At 46.4% G+C, this 22137-nt stretch overlaps 1 protein-coding gene across 2 annotated transcripts in view; it reads left to right on the forward strand.

The window, feature by feature from the left end:
• Positions 1–20052, forward strand: part of egfl6 (EGF-like-domain, multiple 6) — a 61752-nt gene extending 41700 nt beyond the window's left edge. For both annotated transcript variants that reach the window (XM_084311579.1, XM_084311580.1), the window contains one exon: positions 18853–20052. In XM_084311579.1, the coding sequence (XP_084167705.1) occupies positions 18853–18960 (108 nt within the window). In that variant the 3' untranslated portion in view covers positions 18961–20052. The remainder of the gene's footprint in view (positions 1–18852) is intronic.
• Positions 20053–22137: the final 2085 nt, after the last annotated feature.

The raw sequence follows: 22137 nt of genomic DNA on the forward strand, positions 1-22137 counted from the left end.
TCACATCATCCGTGGTCAGCTTCTTGAAATCTTCGCACTGATAGAGCCGATGTTCTCCCTCACAGTACTGGCACTCAATCTTCCACTGGTCCTCTTTCGAGGGGGTGTTGTGGTTCTGGTGCTGCGGTACTGATTCGGCTTGGTGCATAACAGTCACCGATCTTCGGCCATCGTTTACTCTCCTAGGTCCCTCTCTGGAGCTTGGTGTGCTCCGCACGAACGTATCCAATCGTAGGCTGCTGACTTCTCTCGCCAGGAAGTCGGCCAAGTCTAGGAGGGATGGTTCTGGACCGTTAGGATCACGGTGGTCTCTTTGCCGCCTGAAGCGCTCCTGTCTGGCGGGCGGCAGCTTCTCTAAAATCCTCTCGACGTTAGAGTTGGCGTATAGCTCGTGCATACCCTTTTCTTGTTGCGCTCCCAGCATCCCTACCAGGGACTGTACTTTTATAGACAGGTCGTCTAGTGAGCGATTGTCTGTTGCTGGGGGTAAGCGGTCAATATGCCTTATCTCTTCTATTACGTAATCCCATATACGTCCATATCTCTGGTCCAGCGCTGCTAGAGCCGCGGTGTATGGGGTCGTAGAGGTGGCATAGGCTAGCGCTATATTGTGCGCTCGGGGCACTTTCAGGTGCTGCAGTAATATTGCATACTTGTGGCGTTCATCAGCGACATCCACCATCATTGTCTCTAAGCACATCCGGAGCTCCGTATACTGTGCTCGATTCTCATGGGTGAAGTCTTGAAACGTCGGTGTGCCAATGTATGATGTCATGGATGACTGGCACATCGGTGAGCGTTGGGGGAGAGGCCTCCTAGGCGAGTCTCCTCTTGCGTGTCGTCTTGGGCTGGTACTTGGTGGGTACCGAAGGTTGGGTACCCAGGTGCTGTTCCTCGGGGCTGACGGTGCGTCAAACTCACCCGTGAGTTGAGTCGGGGGTTTGTAGCGCAGGGCCTCGGGGCTGACTTCTGGGCTGTACTGGACTTCCTGGTCCTGAGTATGTTGCTGCTGGTCGGGGCTGTACTGGGCCTCCTGGGCCAGAGCACATTGCTGCTGGTCGGCTTGACACTCCTCCTCCTCCTCCTCCTCTCCCTCTGCTAGGACCTGGAGTCTTCTGTTCAGTCTCTCGGCGTGGTCCGGTTCTTCCCGGTTGCTAGGTCTCGTATGGACCGGCCGGGGAGGGGGTTCCGAGACGTGGACAGGATCCTCCTGTTGGCGGGGTCCCGGGTTGCTTCGTCGGGTAGGGGAATGTGTCCTAGACCCATGTCTTGACGATCTCTGAGAGCTCCGTGCGGAGTGAGGGGGTGTCGCCATGGCAACCAGTTTGTCCATCAGCTCCGCCTGCAGCCGGTCGCGCTCTGCCTCGCGCCGGGCATGGGCTGTGTCGCGCGCGGCTTCGCGCTGGGCATTGGCGATGTCGCACTGCGCATTGGCGCTGGCCTGGGCAGCGTCGCGCTGTGCGTTGGCGACGTCGCGCTGGGCATTGCCGCTGGCATGGGCAGCGTGGAGCTGTGCATTTGCGACGTCGGCACGGCTTCTCTCAATGTTCTCTTCTGTCTGGAGGCGTCTGGTCTCCAGTCTTATTCGGTCGTCTTCACTCCTTTGTTGCGCCTGGAAGCGCTCTCGCTCGCCTGCCAAATGTTCGCGCTCGCACGTCTGTTGCGCTTGAAGTCGATCGCGTTCGGTGGAGGCTGCCAGGGTGGCGATGAGTGCTTGCGCCAGCATCTTGTCCGCCTCGCTGGGGGAAGACGCCGTTCGGGGCGATCGGCTCCCGGCAGTACTTGTTGGAGATCCGTTCTCCTGTTGCGTACCGAGGAGATCCATCCCCTGGGTGCGCGTCTCTTCTTGTGGTGGGTCGGGTTCCATCCCGGGAGGGCTTTCTTTATCCTGGAGCGCTCCGGGGACTACCTCGTCGGCGTTGTCGGGGGATATAGTCGTGTCAGTTCCCTCCTGGTCCCCACCGTGAGCTTGGTCAGTTACATTAGAACCCACTAGGGCCTCTGTGGTCGGGGTATCCTGGTTGATAGGGTCGGACATAGGGTCGGACAGAACGGTAGCCAGTTAGCCCGCAGCATCCTAGTGCTACTATTGTTAGCTCTCAGACCGGTAGCCAGAAGCCTGCAGCATCCTAGTGCTACTATCGTTAGCTCTCAGACCGGTAGCCAGAAGCCTGCAGCATCCTAGTGCTACTATCGTTAGCTCTCAGAACGGTAGCCAGAAGCCTGCAGCATCCTAGTGCTACTATCGTTAGCTCTCAGACCGGTAGCCAGAAGCCTGCAGCATCCTAGTACTAGTAACGTTAGCTCTCAGAACGGTAGCCAGTTAGCCTGCAGCACCCTAGTACTAGTAACGTTAGCTCTCAGAACGGTAGCCAGTTAGCCCGCAGCACCAGCAACGGTAAGTGTGTCTCATTTAATTTCCACCACTGAAGCGGGTTTTCCCCTATCGATTGCGTGTAGACAACCAGCTCTGTGTGTGCTCGCTCCACTAGTGAGGACTGGTCTCGCCCTCTGCTGGAGCGTGCTGTGTGTGCACTACAACCAATGCCGTCTGTTACAAAGGGTCAGATTAAACCGAATATATGTATTTATTGATTGATATATATTGCATAATATTTGTATATCGTTTGATATCCCTTGTATATTCTTTGTACATATACACGGAATATCCCTTTAGCCTACAGACCATAATATTCATTCTCCTATTGGATGGCGTGCCACCAGGCGCCAGTGACTTACCCCCTAGAGCTGACTTGAAAGCTACCGACATAACATGTCTGTGCATGCCCGCTTCTGCCCAAGGCTACGAGACAGTGAGCAGGCTGGCACTTGATTATCCCCCGTGCATATAAATATGGCGCAGGCGAACACGTGAAGTCCCTTGTCCCGTTCAGTCTCGTTCAGCTCCAGTTATCCAAGCGACGCCTCATCCCACTATGCAACGTGCGGTAGAGTAGGGCTCGTATTGCCTCAAATAGAGTCGTGTTATCCTACTACGTTTGTTCAACGTATCGTTCGCTCTTTGCTAGTAAAAGCCTTCATTACGAGTCAAAGACCACGTGAAGTGAGTAATTGTGCGTCTACATAGAGCACTTATAGCCGCGTGCAAATAGGATAGTAGTAACGTCAAGTTCAACTGTGAACTACCGCGCACCGGAGGATCTCCCCGACGCCAGCAGAGCCTTTCCGGCAGGATTATTATTCTTCATTGCTTTGACTGTGGCTGCTGGAGCAGAGAACCGTCTACACCCACTGCTGTGGGATCTACACATGCCCGTGAGGACATCACTCGAGCCGGTCTCTGTTGGAGCAGAGACTCCACGGCTTCACCTGTGCGGCGCGCACCCTAGGATCACAGCTGCCGTTTTCATCCGCTGCTCCAGGGAGTAAGATCGCCTCCGTGGACCCATTGACTTTGTATAGAGCATTGCCCCCCCCTGCTGGCTTACAACCGGTAGTACACCCCCTTCCCAGAGTACCATAGATATAATTACTAATATTCAGTATTGACTTGCCTATGCACATTCTATTTGCCTTATAAGCGCAATTAAAGTATTGTTATAATATCCTTTGCTGTAATAAATATTCTAAACAAGTATTTGTGTGGAAACCGTTTCATTGTGGAAGTGTTCTCATCTGATATACTTGTGTACAGTATGGCCAGTAATGTACATAAGACGGTAATGGTTTAATGATACCAATACTTGATTAATACAGTCAGGGAATTGTACCCCTCAGTTACAATTGGTCCTTCGAGCCGGAGATAAGAATTAGCGTAATCGGACTTCCGGTTTAGCGTTAGAATGGAGTAGGTCGCATGTGACACAGCTGCTCACCCGTTATTTTTTTTTTCGTTTTAAAAACATATTTTTAAAATATTAATGCGTTTAAAACTTGACGCATATATCAACTGAGACTATCAACTAACTATATTGACCAAAAGAATCGAGATGTCACCAAAGAAAGACCCAGCGAAACCAAAACCAGTCGAAGAGGTCCCGCCGCGGGACCCAGGATTCGTACAGCGGACAGCAGGAAATATTGACTTGACAGCGGCCGCTTCAAGTTCATCCCCATCAAACACCTCCGCAGATACCGAACATATCATCCGGAAAATGGAGGAAATGGGGAAGACAATAATGAAGGAAATGATCCACCAATCACAACTGTCGGAGAAGATAATAACTCAAAAAGTAGATGCTATTAAAGAATCTATTGAAGGCAAAATTGATGCGCTGAGAGCGGACGCCGACGCACAGAATAAACGCACCGAGGCTCTGGAGAAAGTAGTGGAAGCCCACGAAATCAATTTCACTCGCATCTACAATGAAGTAGAGGCTAACAAAGTTAACCTAACTGCTGAGATGAAGGGGAACTACAATGAAATCAAGACGGAGCTCAGCGAAATAACGTTGGAGCTCACACGAATCAATAAAGAACAGAAAGCCAAAATATTCAAGATGGAATATCAAAAACGCAAGCTGAATATTCGTATTGTCGGTCTGGACGAATCAGTGAGATGTGAAAACCCTGAAGAGTTTGCCACAGAATTACAGAAAATCTTGGGAACAGGAATCCTTCCTAAAATACCGGAGGTGGATCAGTGCTTCAGATTGGGTCCCCGCTCCATTGGCAATAACGCTAAGCCCAGAGTGATATTAGTTATACTGCGCCAAGTCAGAATAAAAGAAATTATTATGCGTGAAACTCGCAGGATGAAAGGCAATCTGAAATACATGGAGGTACCAATACACTGCTTTGAAGATTATTGTCGTGATGTAGTGGAACTGCGTGCCAAGTTCAAGACGGTGATGTCTCAACTATACCTGGGGAAATACAGACCCCTACTAATATACCCTGCAATACTTTGCGTCGTCGACAAACAAGGAGCAAAGGTTCTCCTCAACTCGCCTGAAGATGCAGCCAAATTCCTGTCTGAACAAAACGCAGAATAGTGTATAAATGGCCTTTTAAATCTCAGTTATGCAAGGTCACCATATAGTACAACCTTTAATAACCGAGGATTTGGGACAGAGAGACCTACGTGCTCAGAGTTTTTGAATGCTTTCCCCGACGTGTTTATATTATTGCGGACATATTGGATTTAAGATTGGAACACTCCAGAACATACTGGAACATTCAGACAATGTAAAAATGAAATATTGGAATAATCTAGAACATCGAAGCATTCTTTGATATATGGAGCATTCTGGAATATCAGCAATACGTGGTCATTCATTCTACCAGAAGCCCCTCGGGGGAATAATCAACAGCTATCTAGATGCAGAACCACAGAGCCATCATAGCCGGCCGGCTGAAGATCACTCTACACAACGATCATCGCCCACCCCGGTCAGGGGAAATGCTGCATATACGTATTTAAAAACTGTTTTTTATTAATGGGAAATAATTTCACTACTTCTCCAATTAATACTTTAGATGTTTAAGCATAGCAATGCTCTTTTAAGATCTAAGTTAATGTTCTCTTCCTTTTACTTGTTTTTTTTTTTCTTTTTCATCCGCTCTCTCTGATTTATTGAGGCTCTCTCTTCAGTTCAATACCTTCATATTATTCATGGGTTACTATAAATTACTATAAATTACAAGTTCATATAAAATGTAGTGATTAGGGCATGACAATTGAAGCTTATTTTTGGTCTTTATTTTTAGTTTATCTCATTTAAATTTTTATTTATTTATTTTTTACGGGTAAGTGGCCAAGCCACAGTCGACATTCTACTTATGGTAGAATTTAGAGTGTTAGATCCTATGGTATACATAGGAATGTTAAGGATAATTGGATCATTCTGGGATATCCGGTGGTGCAAGGGAGAGAGTCATACGCAAAGGTTGTGTTCATGGAACACAATCCTGTACGACTCTCGGTGGGAGGGAAGGGTAGGGGATTTTTATTTGTATATATGTATGTTTTTAAGCTCGGCTCTCAACGGGACCTCACTAGTGGGATGTATATCTATTATTGCCTCGCACTCTAGAAGCATTACCAAAAATTACAATGCAACATGTATAGACTATGGCTAGTTTGAATATAATGATATGGAACACCGGGGGAATAAATAACCAACTCAAACGCAAAAGCGTGCTCACACTGATGAAAAAAGAACATGTGGACATTGCTCTGCTAAGCGAAACACACATTCTAGGGAAAGACATAGGTAAATTAGCGGACAACATATACCATAATATCAGTCACTCCTCTATTGGTACGAGAACTCGGGGTGTAGCAATAGTCGTTAAACGTAAGTTGAATATTGTACTAAAGGGAGTATGGTCTGATGTAGAAGGTCGGATAACTATAGCTAAGATTGAACATAAGAACAGGAAAATAGCGTTGATAGCGGTATACGCCCCAAATTTGTACGAAGAAGATTTCTTCACTACACTAACCAATGCAATGTTAGACATTCCCGATTACTCATTTATAATAGGAGCGGATTTTAATGCCATCTGGAACCCAAGGATAGACAAATCTTACCTCGCCTTTTCCAGCGAACAAAAGAATTCATCGAAGGCATTAAAGGATTGGTCAAAGATTACAGGTGTAAAGGACTTATGGCGGTTACTTAATCCCACGACCCGAAAGTACTCTTGTCGATCTGCGAGACATAAGACACTATCCAGAATAGATTATGTCTTTGCATCACAGAGACTATTTGATAATTATGAAGTGGAAATGATACCCAACGCACTATCAGATCACTGTTATTTACTCCTTAAAGGTACATTTGGTATACTATCCTCCCGAGCCCCAAGATGGCGATTTAACTCGTTGCTGCTTAACAACAAGGAATTCATTACACAACTCAAAGAAGCTCTTATAGTATTCCAACGGGAGAATGCAAACTCGGTGCAAGACCCCAGAATAATATGGATGTCGGTAAAGGGAATGATCAAAGACTTCACGGATAGCTTTTCCTCCAAAATGCGCAAGAATCAAAGCACAAAACTGGATGAGCTGGAAACGCTTTACTCAACGTTATTTAATTCTCTGAAATACAACAACTCAACTCGACTAGAAAATCAAGTTAACGTACTAAAAATAGAGATCAATGCCATATACAGACAACAATCGGAAATACAAATACGCAGCACAAGACAACAGCAGTACTCCCATGGTTCCAAACCCAGCCACCTATTAGCCATGCGATTAAGAATTAATGCAACATTTGCAGATATAACTACCATTAGAGCACAACAAGTACTTGTAACAGATCCTGTAAAAATAAACGATACATTCAAAGTATTCTACTCCGACTTATATAAATCAGAAATGACCTTCGATCAAAACAAAATTGACACATTTCTTAATCAAATTATTCTCCCTAAACTTTCAGAGGATGACACTAAACAGTTAGAAATACCGATCACACTAGAGGAACTCAAGAAGGCCATAACCGCAATGAAAAGTGGTAAGGCTCCAGGAAGAGACGGTTTCCCATCAGAAATGTACCTTTCTTGTTGGGACATAATTGGCCCCTTATTACTAAATATGATCTTATACTCAGTCAAGGAGGGGAACTTCCATAAAATTGACAATATTGCACTCATAACAGTCCTCCTTAAAAAAGACAAAGACCCCAACGAGTGCGGTAGTTATAGACCTGTAAGCCTCCTCGGAACAGATATCAAACTGTACTCTAAGGTATTAGCCATCAGATTACAAAAGCATATGACGTCTTTAGTTCACCCGGACCAAACTGGCTTCATAGGAGGCCGCCTGATCACTGAGAACATAAGACGTATACTGCACGTACTTGATGCCGACAAGGAGGACACCATACCTAAGGCGATGCTGTCCCTGGATGCTATGAAGGCCTTTGATAGGCTGGAATGGTCGTATCTGTGGGCAGTGCTAGAAAGGATGGGGTTAGGAAAAGGATTCATCGATATGATTAAAGTATTATACAAAGACCCATCGGCCATGATTACAACAGGCACAATCATCTCTGAAATATTTCCGGTATCACGCTCTGCCAGACAGGGTTGTCCTCTTAGTCCCGGACTGTTCAATCTATCATTAGAGCCTTTAGCACAATATATAAGACAATCCCAATCCATAGAACCTATCGTAATCAAGGGCACACAACAAAAAATTTGTTTATATGCGGACGATGTAATATTGTTCATGAAAAACCCCAACACCACATTGCCTCATCTGCTCAAGTTGATTGAGGACTTTGGTGATTTATCGGGATTTAAGATAAATTGGCCGAAGTCGGCTTTCCTTCCACTTAACACCCCTGCAAAAAAAGATACAACCCTCCCAGGACAGATACCGATGGTAAAACATTTCAGATGCTTGGGAGTGGAAATATTCCCTACCATAAGACAAACGGTGAAGCACAACTACACAAAAATCCAAAACAAAATCAAAGACGACCTTGATAGATGGGCAAAACTTAAGAACACAGTACAAGCACGGATATCAATAGTTAAGATGGATGTACTACCTAAAATCAACTTATTCTGTTCAATGCTACCGTTACCCCCTCCAGAGGGTTACTGGAAAAGATTACACTCCTCCACATACAAATTTATTTGGAATAACAAACCACCACGTATAAAAAGATCCACCGCACAGAGAAATAAAGCAGATGGTGGCATGGCATTTCCAGATTTTTTCCTATATTTTAAGGCGTACTCATTAAGTCCATTGACAACATGGTTTGACTCCCAAGCATTAGCATCTTGGAGAAAAATAGAAGAAAACATAGTAGCCCCACATAGACTGAAGGACATAGCATACACTAAACTACCAATCAAGCACTGTGAACGAAAATTTGGCCCCATAATTACTCATGCGATCCGGATATGGCGTGAATCACAAAAAAAAAATCCTAACCCACAAGAATGGCACAATCATACTCCCTTATTCAATAACAATGCTCTCTTAATTGGAAAACGACCTATAAGATTCCCTATATGGGAAGAGCAAGGCATACACTCATTAGGGGATGTTTTTAACAAACAGGGTTTTTGTAGTGATAAAGAAATACGCAAAAAAATGTATCTCACCAAGTCCACATGGCTTTTTCACAAACAGTTAGAGCTATGTTTGAAGTCTCACGGTGTTCCATTAGACAGACCAATTGAACACCACAGATACCACAAATTCTTCTACTCAAGAGAGACATCGAGAGGTTTTGTTTCAGAATTTTATCATCAATTACTAACGTCCTCGTATGAAACCCTCCAACTTGACTCTGTCTGGAGGAGGGATATACCAGACCTGGAAAATGACTTTGATTGGCAAGGAGCCTGGGCAAATGTCCGACTTACATCAAGGAACCCGGATCATCAACAAATCAATCTTAACTATATTCACAGGACATATTTGACTCCTATAAGACTGTGCCGAATGGGGCTCAAACAAGATTCCAAATGCACCCAATGTACAAATGGGGACGAAGGGACATTTATGCACATGTATTGGGACTGCTCACCAGTTAAGGCATTCTGGAAAGATGTGACCCAACAAATATCAAAACTCGTATCTTGGAATATACCTGTACACCCCTCGGTATTGCTGTTGAATGATGTTTTTGAGTTTGCAGTGAATCCACAGCTAAAGAGATTGGTTTTATCGGGTATCACAGTAGCCAAAAAGCTGATCGCATCACGCTGGTTTCAACCGGAAAAAATGTGCCGTAAAGTTTGGTTTCTTACATATCTCGATGTAATTTACCATGAAATATCTACAGCAAGAATTCTGGGTCTCAATGAATCCAAAATGTCAATGTGGTTAGAAGTGGTGGAGAGAATAAAAGCTAGCTTATAATGGTAGTGTCTGGTTAGGTGCGAGGGATAGTGGAGGTACTTCTCAAGGTGGGGTCCGGGAGGGGGGGGTTCGAGCTGAGCATATGTGTGTAGGGTTTTTTTTTTTAGATAACAGGTATTATGGGTATATCTTATATAAAACAACTAACCAAAAGGTGATCTCATTGGATGTGCCCTGACAATTAATGCTTGTATATCTTATCGTGTGTTGTCATGTTTGTTTATATGTTTGTTTAAAAAATTATAAAAAAATAAAATACAAAAAAAGAATTAGCGTAATATTGATATAATATTAATATTGACATGGCCGATGACGAACACTCCACAAACGGTTCTCCTGGGCTAGATCGCCCGCAGCGCAGACGGCAGCCACCTCCCTATCTAGAGGCATACGCTGTCAGTCCAATACCTAGCTTTAAAGGGAAATTAAATACGGATAAAATAACTAAAGCGGATAGTAAAATTATGTCCGACCCTATCAACCAGGATACCCCGACCACAGAGGCCCTGGTGGGTTCTAATGTAACTGACCAAGCTCACGGTGGGGACCAGGAGGGAACTGAAACGACTTTATCCCCAGACAACGTCGACAAGGTAGTCCCCGGAGAGCTCCAGGATAAAGAAAGCCCTCCCGGGATGGAACCCGACCCACCACAAGAAGAGACGCGCACCCAGGAGATGGATCTCCTCGGTACGCAACAGGAGAACGGATCTCCAACAAGTACTGCCGGGAGCCGATCGCCCCGAACGGCGTCTTCCCCCAGCGCGGCGGACAAGATGCTGGCGCAAGCACTCATCGCCACCCTGGCAGCCTCCACCGAACGCGATCGACTTCAAGCGCAACAGACGCGCGAGCGCGAACATTTTGCAGGCGAGCGAGAGCGCTTCCAGGCGCAACAAAGGAGTGAAGACGACCGCATAAGACTGGAGACCAGACGCCTCCAGACAGAAGAGAACATTGAGAGAAGCCGCGCCGATGCACAGCATGCCGCCGCCAATGCACAGCACGCCGCCGCCAATGCACAGCGCGACGTCGCAAATGCACAGCTCCACGCCGCCCATGCCAGCGCCAATGCCCAGCGCGACGCCGCCAACGCACAGCGCGACGCCGCCCAGGCCAGCGCCAATGCGCAGCGCGACGCCGCCAATGCCCAGCGCGAAGCAGCGCGCGACGCAGCCCATGCCCAGCGCGAGGCAGAGCGCGACCGGCTACAGGCGGAGCTGATGGACAAACTGGTTGCCATGGCGACACCCCCTCACTCCGCACGGAGCTCTCAGAGATCGTCAAGACATGGGTCTAGGACACATTCCCCTACCCGACGAAGCGACCCGGGACCCCGCCAACAGGAGGATCCTGTCCACGTCTCCGAACCCCCTCCCCGGCCGGTCCATACGAGACCCAGCAACCGGGAAGAACCGGACCACGCCGAGAGACTGAACAGAAGACTCCAGGTCCTAGCAGAGGGAGAGGAGGAGGAAGAGGAGGAATGTCAAGCAGACCAGCAGCAACGTACTCTGGCCCAGGAGGCCCAGTACAGCCCCGACCAGCAGCAACGTACTCTGGACCAGGAGGTCCAGTACAGCCCAGAAGTTAGCCCCGAGGCCCTGCGCTACAAACCCCCGACTCAACTCACGGGTGAGTTTGACGCACCGCCAGCCCCGAGGGACAGCACCTGGGTACCCGACCTTCGGTACCCACCAAGTACCAGCCCAAGACGACACGCACGGGGAGACTCGCCTAGGAGGCCTCTTCCCCAACGCTCACCGATGTGCCAGTCATCCATGGCATCGTACCTTGGCGCACCGACGTTTCCAGACTTCACCCAAGAGAACCGAGCACAGTACACGGAGCTACGGATGTGCCTAGAGACAATGATGGTTGACGTAGCTGATGAACGCCACAAGTATGCTACCCTATTGAAGCACCTCAAGGTGCCCCGAGCGCACAATATAGCGCTGGCCTATGCCAACTCTACTACCCCATACACAGCGGCTCTAGCAGCACTCGACCAACGGTATGGACGCGTATGGGACTACGTGATACAGGAGATAAGAGACATTGACCGTCTCCCCCCAGCCAGAGACAACAGAGCATTAGATGACCTGTCTATCAAGGTAGAGTCCCTGGTAGGGATGCTGGGGTCCCAAAAGGAAAAGGGTATCTACGAACTGTACGCTAACTCTAACGTAGAGAGGATATTAGAGAAGCTCCCTCCCGCCCGACAAGAGCGCTTCAGGCGGCAGAGAGACTACCGCGACCCCAACGGTCCAGAGGCATCCCTCCTAGACCTATCTGATTTCCTCGCCAGGGAGGTCAGTAGCCTACGACTCGACACGTTCGTATGGAGTGGACCAAGCCCAAGACTCGGACCTCGGGGACAAACGGATAACCGCCGGTTGGTGACCGTTATGCACCAAGCCGAATCAGTACCACACAAGAACCACAACACCCCCTCGACGAAAGAGGACCAGTGGAAGATTGAGTGCCAGTACTGTGAGGGAGAACATCGGCTGTATCAGTGCGAAGATTTCAAGAAGCTGACCACGGATGATGTGAGTCAATGGGTCAAGGACCACCGCCGCTGCTTCCGCTGCGCGCGCAGCCACCTAGCAGCTGAGTGCCGCTTGAAGAAGAAGTGCAGCAGGTGCGGTGGCACCCACCTGGAGGTCCTGCATGACATCAACAGGCGTCAGCCAGGACAACAGAGTGGGCCCGTCGCGGTAATGTACCATGCCGAGGCGGTGGCACCAGCACCAAAGAGCCACCAGACCGCTCCCTACTGTACCTACTGCGATGGCGGACACTGGCTGGCACAGTGCGCCGAATATAAGACACTGAACCCCGTCCAAGTGGACCAGTGGCGTGAGGCGGCCCAGGCGGGCGCCGCTTACCACGCAGGGGCGGCCCAGGCGGGCGCCGCTTACCGCGCAGCACGGTGCGGAGCCCACCAGAAGGTCCAAGACAACCGACCAACAGGAGTGCTCCACATTGACCAGCATAGCGGGACCCCCCGAGTGCTCCTCAAAGTGGTCAGAGTGCTCCTGAGCTACGAGGACAAGGTCCTGGACACTTACGCTGTCCTGGACGATGGGTCTGAAAAGACTCTCCTCCTCGCTTCCGCAGCAGCCCAGCTGGGCCTGCGAGGTGTCAAAGATACCATGACCATACGCACCATCAGAAGGGACCAGAAGACCATAAAGGGTGAAAAGGTCTCCTTCAAGATAGCAGCGGTGGACCAGCCCGAGAAGCAGTATAGTATAACTAACGTCTTCACCAGCCACGACATAGGCCTGTCTCAGTACACCTACCCCATCCCACAGCTGATGGCTAAGTATGTGCACCTACGTCAACTACCTATACCGCTTATCGACGGCGCCACACCGACCCTGCTCATCGGCTCCGACCACGCGGACCTCATTCTCCCAATTGAGGCGGCCCACGTCAGACCCAAAGGATGCCCAGTCGCGGTTCAGACCCGACTGGGATGGACGCTCCAGGGCCCCCTCTACGGACTTGACAGTCAACCCACGTCTACACGCTGCCTACACACAGAGGCGAGCGACACCGGCCTCTCCCCCGTACAGCAGAGGCTATTGACATTAAGCGAGAGGCCCGTGAGAGAACCGTGGGCACCAGAGGGAGTTCGGAACTCCACCCCCCTCAGCTGCGCTCCAGACGTGGCTGACCTCGAACCCAGCACCCCAAGCGACTCCTTGACGGGGCGGCCGGGACCGGCCCCTCCTCAGATGGGGTACAGAGCAAACAAGAGAAACAGACGGAGGAGGAGAAAGCACAGCCAAGCACAGATCAAAGCAGTCTCAGGCCCGCTCCCTCCTAAGCCTCCCTTCATCCCGTCCAGTCGTCATGACCATAGACCAGTCACTACCCCGAGCTGCGTGGCCGGCCGGCCGCGTAAGCAAAGTGACCACTGGTGCCGACGGAAAGGTCAGAGTGGTAGAAGTGCTCGGCCAAGGGCGGACCTAGAACCGACCCGTGGCGAGGCTGATAGAGTCGCCAAGGCTCCCCGACTCGCTTAATGACGACCATGACCCCTGACTTTGTGAACTGACCGACCCCTCACAACAGACATTGAGTAGTGGACAGTGCGGTTAATCTGTCTCTGCTTAGCTAATTAGGTGGGACTAATTAGGGGGCGGCTGTTACAAAGGGTCAGATTAAACCGAATATATGTATTTATTGATTGATATATATTGCATACTATTTGTATATCGTTTGATATCCCTTGTATATTCTTTGTACATATACACGGAATATCCCTTTAGCCTACAGACCATAATATTCATTCTCCTATTGGATGGCGTGCCACCAGGCGCCAGTGACTTACCCCCTAGAGCTGACTTGAAAGCTACCGACATAACATGTCTGTGCATGCCCGCTTCTGCCCAAGGCTACGAGACAGTGAGCAGGCTGGCACTTGATTATCCCCCGTGCATATAAATATGGCGCAGGCGAACACGTGAAGTCCCTTGTCCCGTTCAGTCTCATTCAGCTCCAGTTATCCAAGCGACGCCTCATCCCACTATGCAACGTGCGGTAGAGTAGGGCTCGTATTGCCTCAAATAGAGTCGTGTTATCCTACTACGTTTGTTCAACGTATCGTTCGCTCTTTGCTAGTAAAAAGCCTTCATTACGAGTCAAAGACCACGCGAAGTGAGTAATTGTGCGTCTACATAGAGCACTTATAGCCGCGTGCAAATAGGATAGTAGTAACGTCAAGTTCAACTGTGAACTACCGCGCACCGGAGGATCTCCCCGACGCCAGCAGAGCCTTTCCGGCAGGATTATTATTCTTCATTGCTTTGACTGTGGCTGCTGGAGCAGAGAACCGCTGTGGGATCTACACATGCCCGTGAGGACATCACTCAAGCCGGTCTCTGTTGGAGCAGAGACTCCACGGCTTCACCTGTGCGGCGCGCACCCTAGGATCACAGCTGCCGTTTTCATCCGCTGCTCCAGGGAGTAAGATCGCCTCCGTGGACCCATTGACTTTGTATAGAGCATTGCCCCCCCCTGCTGGCTTACAACCGGTAGTACACCCCCTTCCCAGAGTACCATAGATATAATTACTAATATTCAGTATTGACTTGCCTATGCACATTCTATTTGCCTTATAAGCGCAATTAAAGTATTGTTATAATATCCTTTGCTGTAATAAATATTCTAAACGAGTATTTGTGTGGAAACCGTTTCATTGTGGAAGTGTTCTCATCTGATATACTTGTGTACAGTATGGCCAGTAATGTACATAAGACGGTAATGGTTTAATGATACCAATACTTGATTAATACAGTCAGGGAATTGTACCCCTCAGTTACACCGTCCCTGTCAAAACTCAGTTTCAGTGTAATAGAAACTGAAACGCATTTGTGATTTTGACGGTATTGATTTTCAATACCGTCGGGATTTCTAAATACCCTGGTATACCGTAATACCGTCATACCGCCCAAGCCTAACTCACAGCACACACATCCACACGCACACACTCACTTTAAACAAACAACTCACTGCAGCACCCACTTTACCCATGTCGTATATTCTGGGTTAGTACTCTGCTTCTTCTGTGGCTACGTGTCTGGTTCGACCACCGGTCTGGTGCAGGTGTAGTGCAGAAGAATTTGGAGTCCACACAAGCCAGTTGGAGTGGTATACTATAGAGCTTTTATTTAAAAAGAGTCCCTGAAGGTGGTCGTCTTTGAAGCTCTCTGAAATATCATAATACACACTCTCTCTGGATGGTTGTTTACAAAATCATTATTTCAGCAGGTTTGGTCTTTGTTTGGCATTTTGCATAGTCATCATTGACATCGCAGAGCAGAGGGCCTTCATCCTGTGTTCGATTTTGGTCATTTCTCCTCGTCATCTTCATCTTCATCATCTCCATCTGGCCTCATCTGCCTTGTCTGTTGTGTGTGTGTGTGTGTTCCCCCGGGCGCGTCTATATTAATCACAGCCGAAGAGTGAAAGAGCGCTTCCGCATTCTTCGCCATACGCCAGTACGGTAATGCGCATTTCCTTTTCCTTTGCCCAGGTGCTCGCCGCGCATGCGCATGAGGTGCCGCTTGGTTCGACGCGGTTCAGACCCCCATTAATCACAGATGCCAGAACGCGCCATATTTGGTTCATATTAACGCTGGTCAATCACAAAACGCGCCATAAGCCTTTGGTTCGTCAGCGGCAGAGTGAAGCTCTGCCGCGTAGCGGAGCGGCAGAGCTTGCGGCATTATGTAGCCGTAATCCCCGATCTTTTTCCATTTGACGCTTAGCTCAACTGGTACGCCGCCGTGCTGTGGAGCCTGCGGTGCGGTTGGTCACAAGTTCGAATCGCTTCAATTTTTTTTCTTTTTACGTTTATCATCTCTCGCTATAAACGTGCATTCTTTCGCTGGTTAATTATGTGTATTGAGCCGTACTGTATTGTACCCATTCTGCAATCTGTTAATAACATTTTCATTCAATCAATTTCATTCAATCAATTTTATGAATGCCCGAATAACGTTACTTATGGCGTTGCGAGTGAATCGCGTCGCGATAATATACATGTATTCCATAATATGTAAAGTACAGTTGACAGCTGTGAACGTTGTGTTAACGTTACAATGTACAGGGAAATAACATTATGGCGTGTTATGGCGTTATGTGGTCCTCGTTTGGATAATATGTAAAGTACAGTTGACAGCTGCGTTGTGTTAACGTTGCAATGTACAGGGAAATAACGTTATGGCGTTGCGAGTAAATCGCGTCGCGATAATATACATGTATTCCATTTCGGCGTCTGAGCGGGGGAAAAGAAAATGGGCATTTGGAGGGCGTTACCGGGGCCAATCAGGGCAAAATGTGGAAGCGCTCTTGCACTCTTCGGCTGTGATTAATATAGACGCCCCCCGGGCACAGACATTTAAACCGTCCAGGCCCGCCTCCCTCATCAAGAAGGACACACACCCTCAGCCAATCAAAAACAATCCTGAGGCTGTGTCTGGCTTGTGAGTCAGGAAGACGATCCTCCCTCTGTTAGTTCTAAGAAAATAGTTTTCTTCCAATTAAACCTTTTAGATTAATGTTTTCCAAATTAGAGTTAGGCGATCAGTATCTACCTCTTAAAGACAAAGATATAGATTCTTTACTTAATATTTGTACTGTTTGATTTGAGCTAAAAGCTAGGTTAAAGAATATTATCCAGCCAACCAGTTATTCTGAAGCCCTTGTTGGAATGTGCACCAGAGGAGGAAGCCTCCCTCTTCGTAAATGCAACTGTGTTTGTCACACAAGGTCTTTGATTGATTAAAATACACTCGTTTCAGAAGTTGGACTATAACAGCATATTTGGACCTTATGTCCCAGTGCTGAAGTAAAGTTTCAGCCCCTCTTTTTTTTTTTTTACTTTATTTTTTAGCGTTTATCGCTTTTCTGGTCAAGCATGACCGACAGAAACAGGTTGAAATGGGATGTAGAGCAGGGGAAGACATTCTGAGAAATGACGGCGGGTCCGGGAATCGAACTCGTGTCCCCCAGATCCGTGACGAGCACGGTTTTCCCCGACGCAGAAATAGCGCCGAGATATGCGGTGAGCTACGGGAGCTCCCCAAGTTTCAGCCCCTCTTATCCACTGAATCAAACGATACCAAACGATCTGCTCAATAATTCCAGTTATAATATAAACCAAGTGTTTGATATCCTTTTATTCAGATGGACAAGCCACCTGTCTTACATTTTGTTAGCTTTTGTTATTGCTTAATTTTAACTAGATATTGCTTGTAATCAAACTACTCTCTGTCTCTCAAAAAGGAGGGAAACTCTACATGTCTTCTAGCAGTGCGTCTGTTCATTAGATTATCGTTTGAAGCTTGGTCATAAACCCCTCCCAGTCTCTGTAACCCTGCTCTTCCCAGTATGGTTCCATGGCAACCTAACTTATCAATCACCATATATCGCGGTCAGGCCGACAGAACCAATCCAAAGTGGTTCCACAATCTGTTTTAGTATCTGCTCTAAGTTTCTAAAGTGAGTGTCCTGTTTACTTTACTGCAGTGTTGCTCCATTCAGTATTTAGCTTTTGCAAACAAACTGATCTGTCCTTCAGGGTTTTCCCAGCTTTCTACTCAAGGTCTGTATCTGACCAATGTGCAACATATCTGCATGGAGATACGATTACGAGCCTGTACGATTACGGATACCAAACCCACTTTAGAACACCTAAACACACTTTATATTTATTGGTAAAGAATTTGCACTAAAACCCATACCTCATTACACCTTACTGTAAATTGTAATTGTACCTCATCCCATTTCTGCATTGTACTGTATAGTATAGTATATTGTATTGTAACTCAGTTACTTTTCTACTCTGCATTGTACATTGTATATATTGAACAATTTTGTCTACGTACTTGACTTCTATTTTATACTTACTATACTTATCTTATACTTATCTATTTTTATCTAGCACAATCTCTGGAGCAAAACAGAATGAAGCATTTTATATAAAAGTATTCTGTACTTCTGTATGCCAACTAATAAAGAAACTTGAACTTGAAACATACATCAGATTAACATATTTACTCAACAGCTTTGTTATATACAGTATATTCCATTTAACTGTAACTGTATATTACACACCTGTCCTGTATATTGTTCTGCACTTTACTGTTACCTTGCACTCTGGTCAACTTATTTTATTTGTACTGTACTTGTGCTGTACGATAATACATTTTGAATCTAATCTAATCTAGATATAGGCTACATTTTAACTGACTCAGATGGTAAAAGTACATGATAGTACAAGAGAGTCAACGCTAGACACAGGCTTCATTGAGACTGTAGGCCAAACATATTAATTTAATATGTACAGAATTATAAGAAAGCCGTTCCTGCTAATATAGTCAATCTCACTGACACAACCATCACGGGTGCTGTTTAGATTAACTTTACCTCACACTATGTTTAGAATATGAGTCCCACATTGCTCCTTTTGCTCTGATCAAGCAAACAAGGTTCACCACATAATGTACAATAACACTGCGTAACGTCCCCTATAGATTATCTTCGAGGCTGAGCGTGGCAGAGGCGTCGGAGGAGAGATCGGTCTAGACAACGTGGTGCTGACCTCAGGATCCTGTCAAGAGGATGGTGGACCAATCTTCTAAGTGTCTCCACTGTGGCCTAAGAGACATGTCCTTTAATTTACCCCGTGGAGATCATCACATTTCTTGATTTGCAGAAACTGATATTTTGTGAAGCATGCATTAATATTCGCTTTTCGGCCACAGTTCATCCACGTCACTACAAAAGATAACCCCAGTGGAATCTCTTTTGAATACATCTTTATAAGGACATTGTAACAGGCTGTGTCAGAGGGTATCAAACATGTGAGTGGACTTTTACACCTGATGTCCATTCAACTATGGGTCCAGAATTTTAGAACAGTCTGGAGTACCTTATCTTACATCTTTAACACTCTTTGATACCATCTGTATGAAAGTGACATATATTTTTATACAGGAATGTGTTAAATAGAATACAGTTACAAATATAATTTGAGGGAGGCCTAGGAGGAAATTGTGCATGCAAATTCATAACATGCTGCTCTTTTATGTCGATTTGAAAACGACAGAGCAGTTTTAAAGTGTGCTCATATGACTCAGCTAACTATAAGATCTCAGGTTTGTGTGGAAATGCCAATTCTTATCTATCAATTATGTCTACAGAAACAGTATTGTGTCTAGCCTTTGTTTGTGTGTATGTATGACACAGTACATTGCTGAAGTTAAGTGAAAATTAGGTAAGCCATGTAATGAAATGTATACGAAATCAAAAACTCTATTCGTAGTATTCGATCGCAGACACCTGGGGATTAAACAACAGGCGATTGTAATCAGATAGCAGGTGATTATCATTAAATGACGATCGTGGCCAATGAGCCGTGGAAATATGATGAATATTAAATTCATTAATAGGTCTTTTTTTGAAGGTTTGATCGAAAGTAACAATGCATAACTGCTGTAAATTATGCTTTCATATTGTATTACATTTAAATGTTCTTTTTTTTTTGTCTACTGTGTTGTAATTCCTCTTTCAACTCCTTTCACCCATTCCATTTGTGATGTCAGTCCTGTTCACTGATAATGCTCCATATTCCTGCAGCCTTTCCTCAATGACAGCTGTTGGCTGTATGGCTCTCAGTGGCTTCTCTGTAGTCCAGAAGCTATTGAGAGTAGCTTCTTGTTTCAATATGACAATCTGATACTAGTAATTTATGTTTAAATAGGATCTTTCTTCTATGGACCCCCTCTTCATGTCAAGAGACATTCTCCTACGCAGAGACAACGTTCCACTGTCAAACATCTCTGCCCAAACAGGAAGTAAACTAACTGGTGCTACCTTTACTTTTCCCTTAACATATTGAATAAATTATATTATATTATTGTTCCCCCTATATATTTTAGCCTGCTTTTGTGCAACCTTGTTTATTCACTGTGCCCATGGAAACGACAATGAACACAGCCATCAAGGTATGGTTTCCTTACGTAGAAAAGATTCAAGATTGTTTATTGTCGGCGGCTGGGTGGCGCAGCAGAGATTGCGCTCGTCACCAATGCAAGAGACTCCAGTCTCGAATCCGGGTGTCAGCATTGCCTCCGGCTTGGGCCGGTCGTCATACTGGCTCAATTGGCAGAGTCAGCGGGTGGTAGTCGATGGGTGGTAATCTGGACGTTGTGGACAGCGACTCCTACAGGTCGGTTGGGGGACGCCTGCACAGCAGAGACAGGAAATAGCGGGGGTAGTGTGAGCCTCCCACACGTTACACCTCGCCAATGAGAGTCCGCGCTGGCAGGTGAAAAGATGTGACTGGCTGCCTCCTCGTGTACTGGAGGGGACACGTGATGCAAGGCTTCTATCCTCCCTACAACCGACCAGTGGGGGGCATATGCGAGCAACGTTCAAGACGGGAGGGGAGAATTGGAAACACGAAATTGGGATGGGAGAAAAATAGAAAATAAGGAGAAAAAGTGGATAAAAAAAAATTATTGTCATGTGCACAGTTAACCCTTTCACTACCACACTACCAAATGTTAAAGGGTTAAATAGACAGTTTTCCGTACAATGAAAATCTTACTTTGCTAGTCCGCCCTTCACACAAAATCACACAATACTTAACTAAAAAAAAGTACAAAGCACTATTTATCTGTTTACTTTCCTGATAACCACATCACTGCATAACTCACACATGTTCAGACAAGCTTAATTTTTTGGTTATTAGTGACACTGTAAACACCCAATTCAAAGTTATAGGCTGCATTTTCTTTCGAACTAATTTGGTCGCGGATGTCCCGATTTGGTACAAATGTTTGAATGTGTTCAGCAGACTTAACGTACAGGCATGCAGACAGCTCTGCGTAGGAGTGTGATATCAAGATACAGTACATGGGCTCCCGGTCCTGTCCCCAAGGCTGGGAAACACTGATCTATGAAATCTACATGTTTGCGTTGGGGCTCGCTGACACGCCACCTGCAGGACAGGAGGACATGATGACATCGTAGAACATTTAAGCCAGGTCATGATGATGTAAGATCGTATGATTTGGGTCATTTTGTCATGTGATGTCAGCTGTTCTGGAATGTATAAATATCAGTGTAACATACCGGTCTGCATTCTCTTTCAGTTGTCAACTCTTAATTGTGTTCTCTGAATAGTGATCATCTCCACTCAAGAAAGATGTACGCATGCTGTCGCCACCTTCATCTTCATATGTATGGGTGCCACCAGGGGCGGACCTAGCACATTTGGCGCCCTAGGCGAGATTCACCACTGCGCCGCAAATTTTTTTGTAATTTTTTTTTTTTGTAATTTTTTTTTTATGGCTTTTGCCTCTTCATAGTTCTCTAACGTTAGTCTTTCTTTCCTCAACGCTCAATTCTATAAACACTTGACCGATACCCATCAATGCACAGCGCTCTAGCATGTTCTGACTGTGAACACCTAAAGCTGAGGCTCAGACCGACCGACCGTTTTAGATTTTTGGCTCATTTTCCCTTATGTTAGAATTTTTTTATGTACAAATAATGGTTGCAGATATAGAGGGGGGCGCCAAAACTGCACAGAGAAAAAAAAATTTAATAAAAAATTTAAAAAAAGAAAAATATATATATATATTTTTTGGCGCCCCCCTCTGGGTGGCGCTCTAGGCGACTGCCTATATCGCCTGTAGGAAGGTCCGCCCCTGGGTGCCACCACCCTTGCAGAAGACCACCAGCCTTGCCGTAAGGATGTTTGGTTTCAACTGTAATTTGTAATGCTTAGTTTGCTGTATCTTGTATATACC

The sequence above is a fragment of the Notolepis coatsorum genome, assembly GCF_963971535.1.
Source record: "Notolepis coatsorum genome assembly, chromosome: 3".
Classification (NCBI taxonomy): Eukaryota; Metazoa; Chordata; class Actinopteri; order Aulopiformes; family Paralepididae; genus Notolepis; species Notolepis coatsorum.